The sequence below is a fragment of the Mastomys coucha genome, unplaced genomic scaffold (assembly GCF_008632895.1).
Source record: "Mastomys coucha isolate ucsf_1 unplaced genomic scaffold, UCSF_Mcou_1 pScaffold22, whole genome shotgun sequence".
NCBI lineage: Eukaryota > Metazoa > Chordata > Mammalia > Rodentia > Muridae > Mastomys > Mastomys coucha.
The window spans coordinates 248,989,444-249,011,364 of NW_022196905.1; the positions used below are offsets into that span (position 1 = coordinate 248,989,444).

The window sequence follows — 21,921 nt, forward strand, 5'->3', positions numbered from 1 at the left end:
TGTGTGTGTGTGTGTGTGTGTGTGTGTGTGTGTGTGTGTGTGTGTGTGTTGCAATGCAAAAGCCAGAGAAACACTTTATGTGACATTCCTTAGTCACTTCCCACCTTTCTTTGAGACAGGGTCTCTCATTGGCTTGGAACTGGCCAAGCAGGCTTGACTGCCCAGCCAGCAACAAGCCCCAAGAATCCACCCGTCCCCACCTCCCCAGTACCAGGATTACAAACATGCCACCATGCCCATTGCTCCTTCACACAGGTTCTAGGAAAAGAGGTCCTCAGCACCTTGCAAACATTTTACCCACACCTCTCCCCCTAGCCCTTTGTTTTCCTTTCTTTTAAAGGCTTTTTTTTTTTTTTTTTTTGGAGACTGGCCTTGAACTTGCTAAGTAGCCAAGGATGACTAATCCTCCCACCTCCACCTCCCACGTGCTGGGATTACTGGAGTGCCTCACCATGCCAGCTAGCCTCAATTAATTTTTGACAAGGAGGTTCATACAAGTAATAATTCATGCACATGGCACAATAAGGTGTAAAGAGCTAAAGCAATCGTCAGTTCCAGGAAGCCAAGAGCAATTCAGAGAGTGCATCTGCCAACTGACTCAGGTAAGTCAATTTGATGGTTATATGGCTCTGTTTTTCTCCTGCAAGGCTACGAAAGCAAAGGTTAAAAAAAAAGAAAGAAAGAAAAAGAAATCCTGTAGCAGAGTTCATATCATTTCAGAGCTTCTTAGCCAGCACCTTGTCTGGAGCTCAAGTCTGCCTGGCTGTTAAATCTGCGAGGGAAAGCCATCCAACAGAGACCGAGACAGGGAGGGGGCAGCCTTGTGAAAGAAAACCATCAACTCTGCTTACCTGCCAGAACGTAGGCTTCTCTGGGTTGTTGGAAGCTTTGAGCAGCTCAAGACCGGGAGCAGGTGCCTTGGGGCTGTGGCAGCAAATGCTGTCGTGGCCCCTCTTCTCGGAGGGCGGGGAACACAAGCTACAGCAGCTCAGATTTGTTTCTAGAACTGGAGCCCCAGCCAGCAAGGGCAGGGTGGGGCGGGGCCACGTGGCCCCAGCCTGTCTTGGAGTGTGGAGTAGGAGGGAGCCTCAAACACAGCCACTGCGAGGGGACAGCCCTGAGGGTGAATATGGGGTGTCTTTAGTTTCTATGTAGACTGGACTGGTGTTTAGGGGAAAATTCCAGACCCTCTCCTGAATACCTGGAGTCTTTCATTACAAAACTGAATACAGCCAATGGGGCCCCTAGGAGAGTTTTTTGGCCCCAGTTAACCCATCTACAGACAGACCTGAGCAGTGGGAGGTGGTTTACCCAAGAATGCACACAGCTGGTTACTGAGGTCTAACCACAAAGCCTGAGACAACTCTCATGGGACCCTCTGAGCCACACCTGCAGACAGCCACTTTTGCGTTCCTGGTAATAGCGACAAGGCCCTATGCAGCAGGGACAGCATCTCTTTCTTTGCTAAGCTTTTATAGCAAGCTTTAAAAAAAAAAAAAAAAATAGAATCCCAATGTAGCCTAGGCTAGCTTCAAACTAGTCTAGAGGTTTATAGGGCTATGACTATAGGTGTGTGCCACTATGCTTCCCTAATTTTATTACTGTATTTGGAGTAGTTAATGGGTGGTAACCCCCATCCCCTGAAGGATGACAGCTCTTCCACCACTAGACATGGAAATGGTGGTGGTGGTGTTTTGAAAACATCGTTATCAACAAGGGAGGTAGACTTGCTTTCCTCAACTTGAACACAGCCTCTCTCAGTAAGGACCACTCAAGGAACTCCACAAAGCTTAGTCTGGGAATGCTGGCTCAGACACAACGGCTTGCCCTATTCTAAATGCTAATGAATGGTGTTCAAGAAAGGCTTTCTTAATTAGATTGAGAAAACTGGATTCCCCGAACTTGCAGAAAGACAATGTGCCCGCACTGGCATGCATCCAGTTAACTCCACCTCCACACCCCCTTGCAGTGGCTACTGCAACCATACCATGCAGGCCCTGCACAAAAGCTCTGCCAAGGCTGTTCTGTCAGGCAGAAGAGGTAGAGATGGGGACACAGCCACAAGACGCCACTGTGTCCCTCTTCAGAGTCTCTTGACCTGGTGTGATGTCTTTTTTTTCTTCCAAGTGCTCAACTTATAGACTGGTGGTTCAGGATGAAGATGGCATCAGGTCTTGCAGAACTCAGGACTTTCAGACTATCTTCTGGACAGTCAATGCTCCTGTTACTACAGCCATATTCAAGTTATCAGACTCCACTGTCAACTGCTTTTCCACAGATTTCTTTGCCACATGGCCTCTATGTTTCTCAAAGCTTCACAGGCAAAGCTGCCTTCTCCAGTTACAGCCTTGCCTTCTCTAGTTACAGAGTCCCCAGAGTCGGACAGCACCAGTCCCTGAAACCCACAGCAAATGTTAGCACTTGTCCCATTCACAGGCATTAATTACTACGGCCTTTCAAAAGGTGCCTATGAAACTCTCCTCAAACCTTATCAAAGGCAACTCTTGGGCTGGCAAGATGTTACAGTTAGTTAAATGCACTTGCTGCCAAAGCCTGAAAACCTGTTTGATCTGAAAGTCTCACATGGAAGAGATTATGCACATGCCTATATATGCCCACTAAATAAAATGTAAAAACAAAACCCAACAAGTAAAATCTCAACAGTTTGCCTCTCAGAAGGGGCTATGCCTGCTGGGTGGGTCTGTGGGTTGCAAATGTGAAAACCAGGCAAGGGTCAGAAACAGAGGCAGGCCACCTCTGGATTCTGACAGGGTGTGGTGAAGACAGCCCTTCAGCCACCGCAAGATGAACGTCCACCTGTCTCTTTTCTAAAGCTGTAACTTCCAAATTCAACTAATACCTGCTGTTTTGCTTTGAACAAGCACTAGTCACAGCTAGTGAGGCTCAGGTCTCATTACTTACACCAGACTCAGAAGCAAGGTTCTCGGGTGGGTTACCCGGTGTCTATTCTGTTATCTAGACAAGTCCTATGTTCAAGTTGTGTTAAGAGCCATGGTGACACATTTCTTCTAAGTTCCCAAGCTTTCTGACCTGAGGAAATCAGACATGGCCCTAGGTTCTTCTAGGTTCAAGGCTTCATGACTCCACTAACCATCCTGAATGGGAGACTGTCAGGTTATCAACGCCCTTCCCTCCAACCTAGGGATAGAACAGACTAAGAAGAGAGTTGGTACTTAGGAACTCTTCCATTGTCCGGCAACATTACCAATGCTGGCTTTTCAAGTTTCCCAAGAAACAGCTCTGCTGGCTTGGGCTGTTTTCAGTTCACTTGAACTCAGGTCCCCAAATATAAAAACCAACAGCCAGGTTTAAGTGTTTGCTGAATTGCTACCATGTGCCCTGCACTAAGCTATCTGCTCTCCCACAGCATTTTTTGAACAAGCTTTCAAGAGATTAATTTTAAGCATGCATAAACTTAAAATATACACACTTACAGTATTTCATATGTAGATGAGAGACTGGGTGACTCATGCAAACACGGCATTTCTACTTTGAATAGAAAACAGAACCAAGGAATTAACAGATCCTGAAAGCTGGGTGGATGAAAAAAAATACCTCAGCATTTCCGGCTCTCAAGAAAGGCTGGGAGCCGTGAGTGCAGCCAACATCCTGGCTATCAGCCCTCCCTCTCTCTCCCTGTGAGCCAGGGGACCAGGAGTACAGTCCCTGCTCCAGCAGCTGTCCTGCTAGCAATACATTTACACAAACCAAAAACAGCAACATTCCAGGCACAGGCCAACTCAAACCCCCTCCCCACAGGAATGCTTTTCTTGGCAAGAGATCTTCCAAAGGAAGCAACATCTGCAAACCCTCTGCCCGGTGAGGTCAGGGGAAAGCTGAGGCAGCTGAGAAGCTCGACAAGTTTCTTAGATCAAAGTAGCTGGGGATTTACAGAGGGAGGAGTAAAGCAATGACTCAGGGTCCTGCCGTGACCCTCCTTTTCTCAGTCCCCAATAGCCCCATGAGATCTAACAAGGCTAAGGTAGTTCCCTATTTACCTGCTTGTTCAGTCCACCCCAAGAGTCATGGTGGTACCCTTAAACAAGTTAACTCAGCCTCATCTATTTGCTAGGAACTTGTTGCAAGTTTGCAAGCGTGCGTGCGCGCATGTTTTAAACAGGGTCTCACTGTATAGAGAGCCCTAGCTGATCTGAAACGCGAAGTCTGCCTGTGTTTGTATCCAAGGGCTGGGATTAAAAGCAACACGTCACCACTCCTGCTAACATCTTTTATAGGTCCTTGGGCAGTAGCTGTGAACAAGACCAAATGCATTCCTCTTCCACACTCAATACTTCACTTTAACATTGGAGAACTGTCCTTCCTTCCTCTGGTTATTAACAAACCAATAAGCAGTGCAGGCTCAGTGACAAACCTGGATTCTGGGTCTTTTTCTAAGTGTTTCTCCTTGCACAGCTGCTACTGCAGTAGGAGTATTTCTGTCAGACCTTAGTGAAGGAAGGAGGCCAAGAGATGCTGCCACTGAAGCCAGAGTCCCAGTCTGATGTCATTGAGTTAGGGATGCAGTTAGGAAAAAAATGAACTTGGTATTCCCAAAAGCAATTCAAAGTTCCATGTGCATGCCAACAGCTGAGCCTCAATTCCCAGCAAAACTAAGGTTCCTAATGCCCGACCCAGGTCATGATTCAGAGGATGGTATCTGGACTCCAAAGCTGGGTTCTGGTCAACACCTGCAACTCTCCAGCTCTTGAAAGGCAGAGAGCATCTTGAGTCACTTTCCAAGGGTCTGGGCTAGCCTGCATTTAGAGATTCCCCTCAAAAAACAATGTTATATGTAGCCATTCCTAGTCTGGGTCTTACCTGGTTGAGAGATGTAGAAAGTTTAGTTCATTTAGGCAGCAGAGTGGGGAACTCAAATTTTACTTTACCAATTACTTAGACCAGTGGTGGCCTGGGGCAATCTCCAGGTTCAATGTGCTAAAGAGCTATCTTAAAAATTAGGGCTTAAAGACTAGGGCTTCCCATAAAGCTAGCCAGGAGGAACTTCTAATTATGTCTTGAATATTTCTGAGACGAGGCCACTTCTGGCCAGAATGATGCTGGTCCTTCCTTTTATGCCCACTCCTAGAAGTCAATCTGCAATCTACCCCAGACATGTGCTGTAGACACTCTCTTCCAGGTCATCCATGTGTCTCTATGCAGTGCCCACATGACTATCTGCAGGCAAGGTTAGGATGGAGGCACATCTGTCCTTGGTCACCCCTACTCACCGGGCCCCAAATCTCAGGAGCCACATTATCAAGCACTGTGAAACCAGACTTCTTAACTGGGAATTGTGCCAAATTTAACATTCTAAGATTTCACAGTGGCAAAACTCTTGAGGGGAAGGGAAAGCACCCCTATTCAATATCCACTAGTAGTGGGGTTACATTGACATGGCTGGTGAGCTCATGTTCTATCTCCACAGCAAAGAACCAAGACACGCTAAGAAACCACTAGAGCCATGATGGCCACACAAGAACCAAGAAGTAAAAGATCCACTTATTGTTCTAATTTGGGCTCAAGCCTTTTTCCAGAATTCTCCTTCCCAGGAAGACTAAAAAACAAAACGACAAAAACCACATGCATGTTGGGCACCTTAAAAACTAGTTTTATATCCAGGAGGGTTCAGAGGGCAGAACTGAGCCACACTGCAACCGGCCTGGCTGCCCGTCAGCGTGCCCCTCCATTTCACAGAGCAACGTTGTACAAAACTGTATTTACAGGAAAACAATGAAAATTAAGAATGTGTACAAAAGTAGACAAGAGCCAGAAATCACACAATGCAGGGATGGCTAGGGGTGGCTTTGGGAATAAGGAATACTGCGTCCCACACCGAAGCACAGGGCCACGCACGACGTTCAAGGAGCAGACTTCAGTGCCAACTGTAGGGGAACCAGTCATTCAAAAGGAAGAGTTGAGGGTGCAGAGCTATTGGCTTTAACATTGTAGTCTTAAATACTACATCACTTTTCTCCTGCCATGTGGCAAAAGCCAGACACTAGTGATGGGAACAAAAGAGGGATTCTCTTGGCAAGCCCCCAGATATAGACGGGCTCAGAAAGCATAGCGGGTCCGAATGTCCTCTAGCTTCTTGGACACTTCAGGTGGGGTTCGGTCTAGCTCTTCAGAGACATTCTTCTGCTTGTTGGGCTCCATGGAGTTGAACTGCTCACAAAGGTCTCCATCAATCACATTCTAAGACATGGAAGAGTCGGAGGACAAAGTTAAGATGTCCAAAGAAAAGGGGGGGGTCTAAGGTGACAGACAGCCTCCCCCCCACCCCACCCCAGTAGCCAGGGTTCACAATGACAAAACCTAGTGCAGCTTGTCTTTGGCTACGGGTGTGTGTGTGTGATTAAATCCAGGGCCATGTGCATGATAAGCAAATATTCCATCACTGAATAAAACCCAACTTTGGTTATATAAATATCACAGATTACTCTGGAACTCATGATCTTTCTACTTCAGTGCTGAACAGAAGCATCACCATGTCCCATGAGAACTATCTGAATCTTAAGAAACAAAGGCCAACAGAGAAGGCCAGTGAATGGCATAGGACTGTCTTTTCCAACTTACCTTAACAGGGAAATAATAAGAACGAAAGCTGAGGTGGTCCCGTCCACAAAGAGGGGGATGCTCAGACCGCAGGTGCATTTCAACATGCTGGAAGAAGTCATGGTCCTAATGGAAGAAATAAGATTCTATCTCTAAGAAAGTGATTTGCAGAACAGAGTTCAGGTAAGACATCTAGTTTTTAAGAGCCAGGGTCTCATTACACAGCTCAGTCTGGCCTTCTACTCCAATCCTTCTGATGGTAGCCCATGGTGCTGGGTTACCATGCCCAACTCCAAGCCACTGACTCTTGCCAGGCAGACGTCCCAGCAGACAGCTATCCCAGACCGTCATTCTTAGTTTGTAGACTGCTACCCTGATGCTCTGGACCAGACTATAACCCTGTATCTATACCACAGTATGAAAGACCTTCCTAAAAGAATGCAAGATTCTGTTTTCTAGGTACCCCAACTGTTACTTTATACAATTTCTAGAACACTCCTAATTGTAAGCAAAAGCTTGCCATCTTAGGCAGATTCAACACCAAGAAACAATCTGAGCAAAGACAAGGTTAAGGGCAATGTGTGGGATTCAACCTCATGAGACGTGAAAGGGACAAGGATGCCAATTCCTCCAGATAAAGTGGTATAGACAAGTGATTCTGAGCCTCCAGGGATCAGTGTGGTCTTCTGCAACGACAGCACGGTCTCCCCAACGTGGTAGTTCATGATGACCTCTGCCTACAAATCAAAAAGAGTTTGGTAACTTTGTCTTCCACCTCTCTTCTGTATTCCTAAGAGCCTCCAGGTATGTCAGCCACACACCTCTCCACCTGCACTGCTAGAGATGGAACCCCGGGCCTCATGCATGAATGTCAGCCACACACTCTACCAACTAAGCCACAACCTAGCACCATTCATTCACAAGCTTTTAAAATCCAAAACTTATGGAAGTCTAAAAATTCTTTACATTTTTCATCACTTAAAGCTTTGTGGTTTCATAGGCATTCAGAGTACAAACATTTCTAATAATTAATTACTATCTAAAAACCTCATTAGACAGGCAGGAAAACACATGCCTATAATTGCAGCATTTAGGTTACATAGCAAATTTCTAATCTAATCTAATACTGGGATTCTATCTTTATAAAACACACACACACACACACACACACACACACACACACACACACAGAGGGACTGGCAGTATTAGGAGGTGCGGCCTTGTTGGAGGAAGCTTGTTGCTAGGGAATTGGCTTTGAGGTATCTGAAGCCCAAGTCACACCCAGGGTGGGATTCTCTTCCTGCTCCCTGGGTGGGGATCTAGATGTAGAACTCTACATCTAGAGTTCCTTCTCTAGCACCATGTCTGCCTGAGTGCTGCTATGTTTCCTGCCATGATGATAATGGACTAAAGCTCTAAAACTGTAAGCCAGCCCCAATTAAATGTTTTCCTTTATGAGTTACTGTAGTCATGGTGTCTCCAAAGCAATAGAAATCCTAAGGTAAGATAGGTGATATAAACACCATATGAAAATCTCAGTATATCACCCATGTATTACAGGTGATTGGAGCACACACAAGGGAGCACTTGCTAAAATTTGCTTCTTTGGCCCTTTCTGCAATTTTACCTTCTGTGAAGCTCCATTGAGCAAGCCCCTGTCCCATAGGGCTTTGTTTCCAGTGGGATCTTCATCCACCTCATCGTTGGTGTTAGGTGGGAGCCTCACCTACAGAGAAGCGATACAATCTTAAAAGCTTACACTGCACACCAAGAATTGTGTTTGCTTTGAGTCTTAGCAAGCAACCTAGACAGAGGCTTTAGCCTGTCTTCTGCTGTTTAAAAAGTGAGAAGCCACAGAGAACAAGGGCTCAACATTACCTGGAGCAAAGACAGACCACAGAATGAGTGAGAAATCAGGCTGGGTTGAAAACCACATAAGAGTTTAGCAAAAGGTTAAAAATAAATTAAGCCCAAACTAAGCTCATCTTTATGAGACAGGGTATCACTATGTGGTTGGCCTCAAAAACCATAAGGATCTGTCTTGCCCTTGCCTGTTGGATCAAAAGCATGTGCCACTGCACTGGCTTGAACTCATTACTATTGACTCCTGTTCTGTGAACAGGATGAAGGTGAACCAGGGCCTCACAGGGTTCCAAGAGAGGTAGGATGGCTTGAACATAAAGATTTACTTAGTAGTTGGACCTCAGCAGGACTGAATTTTACACCTACACTTACTTTTCAATTAGAGAATATAACCCTTATTCCTCTGTTTAACCATGCCACAAACTGAGCCAGCTTTCCCATACATCATGGTCACCCAAAGACCAACATCAACTTACCACACAAATGTTGCCAAACTTGTCTGCCCCAGCCACAGTATCATAGTCGAGCAGGCTGGCAGTGGTGACCCATCTGGGATAGGTGTCATCAGCAAAGATAATGAGCTGGTTCTCATTACGCTTGTAGCGAACCCAGATGAAACTTTCTTGGACATCAGACACGATTACCCTGTGGCCAATTGTCTGTATCCCAGATATGTAATTGGCAATATGCTAGGGAAAAACAAAAATGCCAATTTGTGTGATCCTTGAATTCAGAATCTAAAAGCCCAGCTTTCCCTAACTACAACACACAGTGTGCATACAACAAAGAACATCAATCTCTAGTAAGTACTGAAGGTTATGAGTTATTTTGGGAGTAAGGGTGGAATGGGATTCTGTAGTTTTAAGCACAGGGCCATATGCATGTTGGGCAAATGTTCTACCATGGGGCTACAATATCGGTCCTTATTTGGCTTTTTTTTTTTTTAATTTAAATTGTGCATGTGCACTACCTGTACACATGGGGGCAGAAGGTGACTTTCAGGCCAGCTCTCTCCGTCCACTATGTAGGCCTCAGGAATCCAACACAAATCATCAAGGTTGGTGGCAAGGGCCTTTACCTTTTGATCCATTTTGTGGTACCTTGTTTGGCTTTTTGAGAGAGGGTCTCCATGTAGCCCAGGCCAGCCTTGAACTTATGGTTCTCCTGACCGGACTTCCTCAGTGGTTGGATAATGGGAATTCAGTAGTATACCAATAGAAGCTATTTTTTTTTTTTGAATAGTGGAAATATATGTTTAACTCTCCTAGTTAAATTCCTTATAAGTCAGGATAGGAAGCTCTTTTGAAGGAGCTAAAAACCAAGTAATAAGATCACCTACTGTCTTTTCAAGACACTCCTATACAGAGTGAGTTCTAGGACAGCCAGGGCTATACAGAGAAACCCTGTCTCAAAAAATCAAAAAACCCAAAACCCAAAAAAGACACTCCTAATAAAATGCTCTTAAGACCTGGTGCTATCAGTCTACCCCACAACAGCACACTTACCTTATTCTCACACTTCCGAAGTAACTTCTTCTTCCCCAGGTCATAGACTCGTAAGAGCTTCCCCACACCAATCAGTACCCTCCCCTGGAATGGGGCAATGGCAGCAGGGACCTCTTCCACTGGAGTCTATGAAAAGATTACAATTACAGCTTTCAACCACACTCACCAGACCCTGGACACAGAACTATTTCTATAAGTATCAACCAGGAAGACAGGCATCAAACAATGCTCACACTGCTCACCATACAAATAAACTGCAAATGCAACAATTAATCCCTATGAAATAATGCATTTGAGTAAACAGGACCCCAGCAAGAAATGTCTCCAACGAGAAGCATTCCCAGTGCCTGGTGAGTGCTGCTCAGGCCTGTACTAGTTATGAACACAATGAACTACAGCAAAACCTTAACATCCAAAGAAGCAACTCAGGCTTGTGGAGGGACGAGAAAAAAATGACACTGAAAAGTGACATCTTAGTTCTAAGGAAGAGACGCCTAGCATAAAGAGTGTGATATACTCTATTCCTCAGAGAAAGCAGGCAGATTTAGGTACTGTGAGAATATAAGACAGAACATAAAATAGCCCTTTGAAAAAAGTACATTATAGGGGGCTGCTCTTCCAGAGATACCAAGTTTAATTCCCAGCAACCCCAAGGTGGTTCACAACCATCTGTAACGTGATCTGATGCCCTCTCCTAGTGTGTTTGAGGACAGTGAGTGTACTCACATATATCAATAAAATCTTAAAAAAAAAAATTGTAGTAAAATAGAAACAATAAAACCCTACATTTTAGAGAATATGCTTTAGAGGTATTAAATGTATTTACTCTGGACATGATTAGAGAATGTTGTTATCCCAAACTGAAACTGTTCCTATTAAATATTAACTTCCTGGACATGCTAATTCTTTAACTGCTTAGTAACATAGTAAACAAGGGACCAGTTCACTGTGTGTCTCTTAACACTGAAGGTGGTGAGAACACGGCTTCCTGTGCCTGGCACAGGAACATCACTGAAGCATGAAGGCCCTAGTATGTTCCAAATGCCACACAAAGATGAATTAGAGTCAACAAGCTAGCCTGTAAAAGACCAGCCCAGCATGGTGGTGTAATCCCAGCACTCTGAAGGCAGAGAGGTAAGATCATCTTTGAGCTCAAGACCAGTCTGATCCATTTAGCAAAGTACATAGCCAAGACTACAAAGTGAGACTCTGTCTCATAAAAGACATGCACACAAAACAAATAGGAAAAGACCTGAACCAGAAGTTTAGTGCAAAAACGGGAGAATCCATTAAGATCTAAGATCCAAGAGGATTGAAAGTTTGTTCTTACCTTGTGCAAAAACTCCAACTTCTCCCCATTGTTCACAAGTTTGTACGTATACACAAAGCCCCCTGCCACAGATCGAGGGCTCAGTATCAAGTCCTTGGCAACACCCACCAGCACATACCAGTCTTCACCAGTGTTGGAGAACCTACACACTGCCACACTAAAAAAAAAAAAAAAAAAAAAAAAAAAAAAAAAAAAAAAAAAAAAAAAAAAAAAAATCAATCAAGAAGGAGAAGCCAGGCATTAGTCAAACCAAGAATCCTGCTCACATCACCAACCCCCACCCCCCGGGCTGACCTCAGGGCCTTACCTAAAGGCTGCCTCATTCTGCTCCAGCTGGACAAGGTCTAGTGTATTCCCCTGGATAGGGTTCATCACCCGAATCACAGAGGCCCACTGCCCGTTGCCAGCCTTGGGAGCTCCAAAAATGGATTCTGGGAGGTTTTCATTGAGGAATGCTGCTGCCATTTCTGCAGCCAGCTCCCGCTCATCCTCCCCTGCTGCTTCTACCATTTCCTAAATCCAAAAAGCAAGAACTGGTGAGAACTGTGAAGTAGCAAAGTAAGTACCACAATTCCCTCCAACAGACCCCAAATGCAGGGCCCCGAGACAGCCCCACTGGAAGAGGCACTTGTGGCCTGACAGGTATCTAGCTTCAACAAATGGTGCAGCAGACACAATGTTCAAGTCTGCACTCACACACTCAGATACACAATTTAAAAGAACAAAAAGGGGCTGGTGAGATGGCTCAGCAGGGAAGAGCACCGACTGCTCTTCGGAAGGTCATGAGTTCAAATCCCAGCAACCACATGGTGGCTCACAACCACCCATAATGAAATCTGATGCCCTCGTCTGGTGTGTCTGAAGACAGCTACAGTGTACTTACATATAATAAATCTTTAAAAAAAAAAAAGAACAAAAAGATTCAAGGGAGAAATGCAAAATAAAGAGATCACTAAAAGGAAAAAATACTAGTAGTTAATATCTGAGAAAAAAATGCTAAACAGAACATTAACTGTGACAAATATTTTCATGTCTGAAAATTCAGAAATGAAAACCTGGTTCATTTACATAGCGCTCCTAAATTTCCCTGGCTAAGACTACTTGTCTTAGACTAGATAGATATGGTTTCTGCATGCTTGGTGCTAGTTGGATTTTGCTGGCAAATCGTTTTTTGGATGAGCTGGTGCTGAGAGGAAATCTGAAAGCTGTACTGTCTGGGCTCAAATCCAGGCATCATAACACACCCCATTGTGGAGGCTCAAGAACTAGGAACAGTTCCACAGAGGGAACTGAATTCTGAGTAACCAAGGTCAGCAGATTTGTCCCAGGCCACAAAGAAGCTTGTAAAAGGGAGAAATAGATAGGGCCAAGAACTTTGCTTAAAGATCCTGGAAAGGGAGTGGTTTATAATTTTAGCTTTAGGGTCCAACCCACCTCTTTCTTGTTTTTCGGTCCTAGGAATCTAACCTAGAGCTTTGCATATGCTAGACCTGAATTCTACTACTGTGCTACAAACCAAAAGCCCTGGTTCCTTAGCAAGTAACAGAGAAAGCAAGTGTGGTAGTGTACACCTTTAATCCCAGCACTCCAGGGGTGGAGGCAGGCAAATCCCTGAAAATTCAAGGCCAGTGTGGTCTACATGGTAGATAGCAACATGTCTCAAAAAAAAAAAAGAATGCAGCTATGTGTGACTGTACACATAGAATCCCAGCACTTGGAAAGCTGGGAGCAGCAAGATCATTAAGAGTTCCTGGCAAGCCAGGGTTATGGTCTGAGACCCTGTCTCCAAAGCAGTGTGTTTGTGGTGGGGAGAAGAGAATTAGAAGCGTTTTAAATTTAAACTTTTCTAATTAACTTCACAGGAAGGCTTTTTGAAATTGCCCCATTACCTCAGCCATCTGCTGCTTTCTCTGAGCTTTTGTAGCCTCAGTATAGGCATTGTGATCCGTCTCAATGATGATAAGGTTGTTACTCTCAGGGTGGATGACAAACTTCCTGGGTGTGTACTGCAATGGAAAGGCTACTTGATTGAAGACAGCACCAAGCTTCTCTAATGCCAAAATCCTACGGTGATAGGCAAGGGAGTTAAGGGAATCAAAGTCGTCGCTCACTCAGCTTAGGAACTGACGAAATGAAGCATGGTCACAGAAAATGCAACTGTTATATGTGTAACAACGACATAAGACAACAAGATGACAACTGTCTATGCTAAAGGACCATACAAGAGACAAGGAGATCCACGAAGATTTCTTCTTCACCAACACATCCCACTTTTCACTGTAACTGTTTTCACCACTGAAATACATCAAACTAGAGCCTTGCACATACTATACCTGCACTGAAATTGTCAAAAACCTTACTATTCCATAGTTAATGTAATAATATGAAGTTCAGGGGCCACGGAGAAGGTTCAGTTGGTAAAGTATTTGTATGGGACCATGATGACCTGAGTTATGGACCCTAAAATCCATTTAAGAGGCACGGCACAGCAGTACCCTGTAAACCCTGTGCTATTGAAAAAGAGACAGGAGGATCTCTGGGGTTTGATGGTAGTCAGTTTAGCTAATTTGCAAACTATTTTCAGTGAGAGAGCCTCCCTCAAAAAATAGAGTGGAGGGGCTGGTGAGATGGCTCAGCAGGTAAGAGTACCGACTGCTCTTCCAAAGGTCCTGAGTTCAAATCCCAGCAACCACATGGTGGCTCACAACCACTCATAATGAGATCTGATGCCCTCTTCTGGTACATCTGAAGACAGTTACAGTGTACTTATTTATAATAATAAATAAATCTTAAAAAAAAAAAAAAACAGTTGAGTGTATATCTCTCCAGTTGGATTTGTGAACCTGGGAGAGTGGGGCCTAAAAACAAGGCTAAACTCTCATGTGACAGCCTAACCCTGAGCATTAGAAACCTAGAACACAACAATACATTCCAAGAATTGAGTGTTCTGAAGAAACTGAGGGCAGACTTTTGTTAAAAAACACCCCTGTCAAACTCTCACAAGAACCTTATCTCAACTGGGTAAGACTCTTCTCAAGCTACAGGCTCTCTCCAACAGACCTCTTTCCATCTCCATTATATGAGGTCATTCATGGATGACAAGTTTTGACCCCCCCCCATCATCTCCTCACCATCCCCTTAACTCTGTCACCTCCACTCCCTCCTATGGAACTTTACTGACCACTACCTACCCCAGCCACCCACCAACTCCTGTCCATCGCCTACCAACATGGGTGATCAGGTCCTTCCCTACCCTCTGGATCAACATAGTTCACCCTTCCCCCTCAGTCACAGGGACCCTTCAAAGTAAGTCCTGTAGCCCCATATCCCCTAAGCTTGAGGCTGTCCCTCATTGGATTCACCTATCCCATCTCAAACCCTTTACTCCTCTACCTAAGATAACTTCCCTGTCTCCATATCAACCCCAACAGGACACTGCTCCCTTAAGTTTCAGAGCCTCCGGAGATCAACCACCTTGTTCCCAGTTCCAGAAGAATGAGCCTTCAACCCAGAAGCTGTATTTGACTCTACTGGTCTGGACAGATTTTTCCTCCTTTCCCTTTTGTCTACGTCTGCCCATGGTAACTCTTATAAATGGAGACCTGAGGTTTAAGAAATCCTCATTTATAACAAACAGTCCCTCCAAGTAGGATTGGAAAAGTACCACTCAGGCTATAAAACTCAGCACACAGACAGCACCATCTGTCAGAACTAAAAGGCCTAATAGCTCTGGAAAAGTCTCTAACCTTGCCTTTTGGCTTCTGTAGTTCCACTTCTGGATAACTGTTCTTGTTAACTGAAATATGTCAAGCCGGAACATGGCTTTCATCCTCAGGATGAGGCTACACTGGGATCCCAAACACCCAGTGTAGTTGCCTGCTGGCTAATAAAGACTTTCTATTGGCTTAAATCCATATTATAGCAGTAGGTTCTGGTAAATACCCCACAACACATGATCATATTCTAATTCATTCTTTCAGAAAAAAAAAAAGAAAGAAAACCTGCATTCACACAAAAAATCAAGACAGATATTTATACATTACCAATAGCCAAAAAGTACAAGTGACTGATTCTCACAGTAAATACTAGAATGTTCAGTGGCCTTCTTAATTTGTGTGCATGTGCATGCATGCAAGCCCAAGTGAACACCTGAAATCTGATCTTGAAGCCAGCCAGCCAGCATTGGCTACCTAGTAAGATTCTATCATGAAAAATAAATAACGAGGCTTTACTTACTCCCAGCACTCAGTAGGCGTAGGCAGGTGGATCTCCATGAGTTTGAGGCCAGGCTGGTCTATGTAACATGTTCCTGGGCTACATGGTGAAACCCTGACTAAAAAAAAGAATTCTATAGATAAATACACAAATTTAACACCTGCTCTAAAACTAATCCTGGGATATGACCATTTTACCAGGAAACAGAAATTTTAAAGTGCAAGACTAGACTAGTTTTACAACTTAGCTCCTAAAGTCTAAACAGAAGCTAAATTCCAAGCATTCAAACTTGGCTCACAGTTTCTAAAAATCTGAGCCAAACTAAATTTCAGCTGCAACACTCTTTCCTGGTCCAAGGTTGTTCTCAGCCATCTCTACAAACTCCTCCAACTCTGGTAGAACCAACCACAGGCTGAGGACTTGGCACAAAGGCTTCCTGCTGGGCTTCAAGCATGAGGATTTCTCACCTCAAAGTGTTGGTGGAGATGGCAACAATGCCCTCAGGGCACTGTTCAGAGGCAAAGCCCGATGCAAACTCCAGGGTCTCATAAGACAGAGGGGTGAGATGGAAGCGAGACTGGTAAGAGTAGCTCAGCCATGAGCGACTGGACATAGCCAGAACCTGGGGAGGAAAAGCTCCAATCAGATTGGACAAACTCAGACATATTAGACTGGCCAAACACACAACCCAACTTTGGCCTCTAATTTTAGAAGTCTACAAAGAAGCAGTACATAGCTTATTGTATAAAGAAAGGAAAAATAAATAAATAAAAAAGAAAAAGCAAGCTTTATCAATCATATTTCTCTGGACTTAATTGTTTCCTTGAGTATAAATTAGAGATTTTACTACAGGTTGGACAGTTGTAGAAGTGAATATGGTAACATTTAAGAACTAGTACGACAGTTGGGATGTTAATTCTGAATTGCGAAGAATAGACTCTCATTCCTAGGTAGACTCATGATATCACTATAATCCTGAATGGAAAGTTTCAGCCTTTTCTATCCCAGATAGCTAAGCCTAAAGAGACTCAAAGGATCAATATTCAAACTTACTATAACTTCATAATTACAGTGCCATGCATGGACCACCTCTTAGAAAACTAAAAAACCCAGAATTTCCCACGTAAGTAAAACCAACCAGAGAGCTAACATCAATCTACAAAGTGAATTAGTCAGAAGTTCACAGTGGTACCAGCATCCAAATGTCTTTTTACTACTTACAGCCTCCTGGCCTTGCATCCGGACCCGGAAGAGTTTCACAGGACGAGACCCCAGATACCTAGTGCGGGTGTCAGACAGGTCCCCAGTAACAGGATCTAGGACAGTTCTCAGCAGTACACCGTTCTAGTGGAAAAGATACAAACAGGTAAAGCCTCCTTTTTATGATAGGAACTTTTATGTGAGTTTTCTTTGGCTACATTAGTAGAAGACAAAGATATGATTTGGTGGCCAAAACAACATAAAACAGGTCACAGAGCCCCAACAATCAGGAATTCACTCATTCTCTCCTAGTCACTAAGTATCTACCAGCAAAAACCACTTCTCACTATACATATATTTCCTGTACATTAAGAAATATTTCATTTAAGCCAGGCAGGGATGGTGATGCAGGACTCACGAAGCCAGAGGCAGGAGAATCTCTGAGAGTTTGAGGCCAGCCTGGTCTGGAGAGCTAGTTCCAGGACAGCCAGGGTTAAAGAAACCCTGTCTCATCTCCCCACCCCACCCCAAATCATTTAAGTTAAATACTTTTTATAATTTAAAAGCAGACCTCCTCAAAAACAAAACAAACCTCCTCCTCTCTCTCACCCATTCTTCCCCACAGGCATGGTCCCCCCTCGACTCCCTAAATAACTGAACCCCGCAGGCTGGGATAGCACCTCCCTCCCTCCCTCCCTCCCTCCCTCCCTCTCTCTCTCTCTCACACATACACACAATCACTTTTGCACTGAAATTCCCTTGGAATAATAAAAAGTTTTATGAATATTTTGAAAAAAACAAAACAAAACAAAACAACAACAAAAAACCCAAACCCACAGTTAAAGGCTGAGATGTACTGACTATGGTATCTCTAAACCTCATTTTCCCTAAAAGGAACAGGGCTTCAAGGGAAGACTGATTCAAGGCTGAACCAAGAACATTCCCAATGCAAACAGATACCTAATTGTGCGAGAAGGCAGGCAAGATAGCAGGATCAAATAAACGAACTAACTTCAAGGGGAACTACAATCAAAAATGAAGAGAAGACAGCAATTTGAAGAGAATACCCACAAATTTATAGTTAAAAACTAACAAATCTATCTCCAAGAAACAAAAATCCCCATTTCACCAGACTCAACTAGAATGACTGTTGTGGTCCTACGTCTAACTGTAAAATTAGTGACTGAAGAAGGGGATGGGAGAGAGCCACTATCCTTCTCTTGTATAAATTATGTTTAGAGCAAAGGAATAAACCTCAATTTATCTTACAGAGACCCGATTACAAACACTTCAACATCATGTACCTCCCATGGGATGCAACAGAGTAAATAGTACCACTCATACTACTCCTTCCGGTATCCAAAACAGTTACAAATAAATGCCATCAGCTTCTAGAGTCTGCACTAACTCTAATTCTTCAGGAGGAAATTAAACACAAAAAGTATCAAATATTTACAAAGTGTTACTAATCTTGGTGGGTATGACATTACTAGTTCCTTAAAGCAAAACACTGTAGAGATAACACTACTAAGTATAGGTGGGATGAGTTATTGCCTTAGATGTGCTTTAAAATACTCCAAGAAAAAGGGAAAATGAAGACTTATCTGTGTGTCTCATGCATGCCCCAGCATTTTAAAACAGGAAACTAAAACTTAAAAAGCACACCACGAGAGCACTGTTCTATGCTAGTTTCCTTCCTTTTGTGCCATGACAAGCCCAGCTGCTTTGGCTACAGAAACACCCAGGCTTCACCAGAGTTAATGTGCTCTATTATGAACTCTGAGGAATTCGTTTTAAAAGGTTGGAATACGACGGGAACTATAGGTTACTACTGAAGACTCACTTAATTCCAATCCAAACCATCTATCTCAAAACATTTTTATCAGATATTTAGACTTATTTAGATTTATCAGATATTTAGATTTTGTGTATGCTATTTCCAGGTCTGCCTAATATGTTCTAAGTGTTGAGAAAAATTAATCTATGATAGCAGTAGAAGATGATTTTCCTGAGGTGACTATCTCATACTATGGGCAAAGAAAATGCTTATACTGGATAAAGGAACAGGCTGATTGATACCAAAGACGGACTGACACCAATGTGAGCCCCTGGACCTCTTACCTGTAGTCCAATGTTCAGGTACAGGAAGCCAATAGAGCCCCTCTCACCCAGCTCATCTTGTTTCTCGGTCCCACCCATTTCCACAATACATAGAGACTCAGGCTGGGCTGGGAGAGCCTGCATACTCAGAGGCTGTAAACAGTCCTAAGGAACGGAGGTGGGAAGGAAAAAAGAGCTGTAAGAGACAATTCTGGAAACACACATACTCACAGAAATCTGGTAGGAGGATCTTTCTTGAGGAAAATGAAAACCCCAGAAGAAAACTGAGACAGTAGATGCTCATTAAATCTAAATCTCAGAATAAGTTTTGGAGAGCTCTTGTTTATTTTTGTCAAAGTGGATAATGATCAAAATAAGAAAGTCATATTAGGCTCTATAGCAAGTAAAATTTCTTTTTAATCAACAGTCTTAGAATTTTAAACTATAGGAAAGGCTATAGAGATGGCTCTAGTAGTTAAAAGAACTTGCTCTCCTAGGATCTACATGCTGGCTTGGTCACTTTCTGACACAAACAAAACACACAAGCAAAACATGAGTAATATAGACAAAATAGAAAACACACTACAAAAGGGATTCATGTCTTTTACCAAAGACATACGTAGTAGTAGCCTTAAAGCACAGCACCCCTGAGGTGTGCTATGGGAATCAGGGGCGGTAGCAGCTACAGCTCACCAAACTGGGTGAGGATCTCACTGTTGGACAAGAAACGGGGAGAGGAGAGAAAGACAGTAGGCACAGATTTAGGGAGCCAGGTGCTTAGGGCCCACCATACACTAAGGATGCCACTCACTGATGGGTCAAGGGAGATGATTCGGACAGTGTTGTCCACCAGCCCCACAGCCAGGAACCGAGATCGCTGTTCTCCAGGGGGCACGTTGGCCAGACTCATGCACACCACATCTGCTGACATCTCTTTCCGCTCTGTGTACTCATTCAACTGTCCTGACTACGGGAAGAAAAACAAAATAGGTCTATGCGCTGTAATTCACCCTGTAGCTCTGGACTAGGAAAGGAAGATGGGCTGTTAAAACTTTTATTTTTACTATTTTTTGCCTCCTCTCACCCCTCTTTAGCTTTTGAGACAGGGTTTCACATAACTATTACTAGCTATGTTCAAGGACAAACTTGAGACCATGCTGGCTCCACTGAGTTCTGGGACTACAAAGAGTCTGAACACAACAAAATCTCAAGCCTACTAGACATTTTTTAAGAAGGTAAATTCTGGATACATTTTCATATAAAATAGCAAAATCAGGCACAGTAACGCATGACTAATCACAGCACTTGTGAAGCTGAGATAGAAGGACTGCTGTGAGTTTGACACCAGCCTAGAATCCTACATTAGACCGTATCTCAAAACAAAACAAAACAAAAAAAAGAGAAAAGAGACAGAAGAAAATAAAAGAAATCTTTGCCAAATATTCATTAGAAAATGAGGGTGAGGTACAAAAGAAACAAGTTATTTGAATTTCAAAAGAGATCTTACAACTGTAATCTGAATTGTATTTCTTAGTTTTTGTCCTTAATCTTTAAAAAAAGGGCCAAACTGTCTGATTTGTGGACATTTTCCTTCTCAATTCTCTTTCTTGTGAATCTATGTACTCTAAAGACACATATACTGATAACACTACCAGTGCACAACATCAGAACCCCACCCCAAGAACCATAATGGAAGGGAATACAGGGCCAGTACAACAAAACAAAGAACATACAGGATCCATCTCAAAATAGACCAGCTCTCCTCCAGTTAGGGCGATCACCACTTGTCGCTGGTTCACTGCACACTTCACAATCGTTTTCTTGCCAGGAGTCTTCCATTCATTGACTCTCTTGTCTGCTCTTATGTGTCGAATGCCATCCGGATAGACCTAGCAGTAGATTAAAGAAAAAAATCTAACCAGCAATCTGGTTGTCACCCAGAATAATCCTCACACCCAGCACACCTGGAACCACACAACTGGGGCACTGATTTTTTTTTTTAAATGCTCATGCTTTGCTACATCAGTTCATAAAGGTCCCAAGCCCACTTGTTAAAGATAAAGATGAGAAAAGCAGTGATGGGGAATGGCCAATAGAGAAGAAAAGTTAGGCTTCAAACTTTCCTAATTGCTCAATTAGTAAATACCTGAAAGGAATTAATTCTCAGTACACTTTTTTTATATTGATAAAACATGGTTTTCTGGAAGGTGAGAATGAAGAAACATGAATTCAAGCACACCGTGGAACAACAGTATGATGGGCAGAGGACGGTCATGGCATGCTGAGGAGGTAAGCAAGCTCACCTGCACCAATGCATCATCTCCTAATAAGGAGCAGGACAAAGTTGGAGTTGTTCCCAAGAACCCAGAGTCAGTCACTTCTTCCACAGTCTCTCCGATAGACAGCACAAGCGTGGCATTCACGAAAGACACAATGATGTAGGCATCAAACTCATCTGGAAAAAGAAAACAAAGGAGCTGTTAGGGAAGAATTCAAATTTCCTAGCATTAGAAAGGCAGTTGAGACATGACCAGTTTCAGAAACCGTCCACAACATTTCTATGTGCAGTCACTACACACATGCACACACAAAACAGGATTGGTTCAAAAGATGATTGACTATCCTAGCAACCTACAAATAAATGCCCAAACACGCTGAATATAAGTGTCTGAAAACTAGTATTTCCTTCAGGTATTTGGTAAAGAGAAGATAGTAATAAAAAATAAAAAAATAAACAGTATAAGAAAACTTTAAGTAACTGTGTGAAAAACTAGAGCAAATCTGTGCCAACTGTTGACTTGACTGATGGGGTATCATGTAGCCCAGGTTGGACCTAAACTCAATATACAGCCAAAGATGACTGACTTTGAACCTCTGACCCTTCTGACTCTACTTTCCTCAGTGCTAGACTTACAGGTACACCATCATGCCCAGCTTATAGTGCTGGAGATGGAACTGAGTTTCCTGCATGATAGGAACTGAGCTAATCCTGCCTAATTCCAATCCACTTAACGAACATTTTAAGAGAAAAAGACCAGCAAGGTGTGGTGGGGTACTCTGTGAATCTAAGCACTTAGGAGGCAGAAAAAAGTGGATCTCTTGAGTTTGAGGACACCAAGGCTATGTATCAAA

At 43.4% G+C, this 21,921-nt stretch overlaps 2 protein-coding genes across 3 annotated transcripts in view; both read right to left on the reverse strand.

Moving 5' to 3' along the window:
- The window catches only part of Il34 (interleukin 34), a 68,008-nt gene extending 66,647 nt beyond the window's left edge, over positions 1-1,361 (reverse strand). The window contains exon 1 of one of the 2 annotated variants that reach the window (XM_031341437.1): positions 852-1,361. The gene's annotated coding sequence lies outside the window, so the exon portion shown is untranslated. The remainder of the gene's footprint in view (positions 1-851) is intronic. The other variant, XM_031341434.1, reaches the window with a different exon arrangement.
- Positions 1,362-5,608: 4,247 nt separating this feature from the next.
- The window catches only part of Sf3b3 (splicing factor 3b subunit 3), a 37,980-nt gene continuing 21,667 nt past the window's right edge, over positions 5,609-21,921 (reverse strand). The window contains exons 12-26 of the mRNA XM_031341438.1: positions 21,093-21,244; positions 20,523-20,678; positions 19,601-19,756; positions 18,811-18,954; positions 16,711-16,833; positions 15,957-16,111; positions 13,164-13,338; positions 11,582-11,787; positions 11,275-11,431; positions 9,945-10,070; positions 8,916-9,128; positions 8,204-8,302; positions 7,170-7,313; positions 6,598-6,702; positions 5,609-6,216 (exon numbers count right to left, since the gene is read on the reverse strand). Of these exons, the coding sequence (XP_031197298.1) occupies positions 6,076-6,216; positions 6,598-6,702; positions 7,170-7,313; positions 8,204-8,302; positions 8,916-9,128; positions 9,945-10,070; positions 11,275-11,431; positions 11,582-11,787; positions 13,164-13,338; positions 15,957-16,111; positions 16,711-16,833; positions 18,811-18,954; positions 19,601-19,756; positions 20,523-20,678; positions 21,093-21,244 (2,252 nt within the window). The 3' untranslated portion in view covers positions 5,609-6,075. The remainder of the gene's footprint in view (positions 6,217-6,597; positions 6,703-7,169; positions 7,314-8,203; positions 8,303-8,915; positions 9,129-9,944; positions 10,071-11,274; positions 11,432-11,581; positions 11,788-13,163; positions 13,339-15,956; positions 16,112-16,710; positions 16,834-18,810; positions 18,955-19,600; positions 19,757-20,522; positions 20,679-21,092; positions 21,245-21,921) is intronic.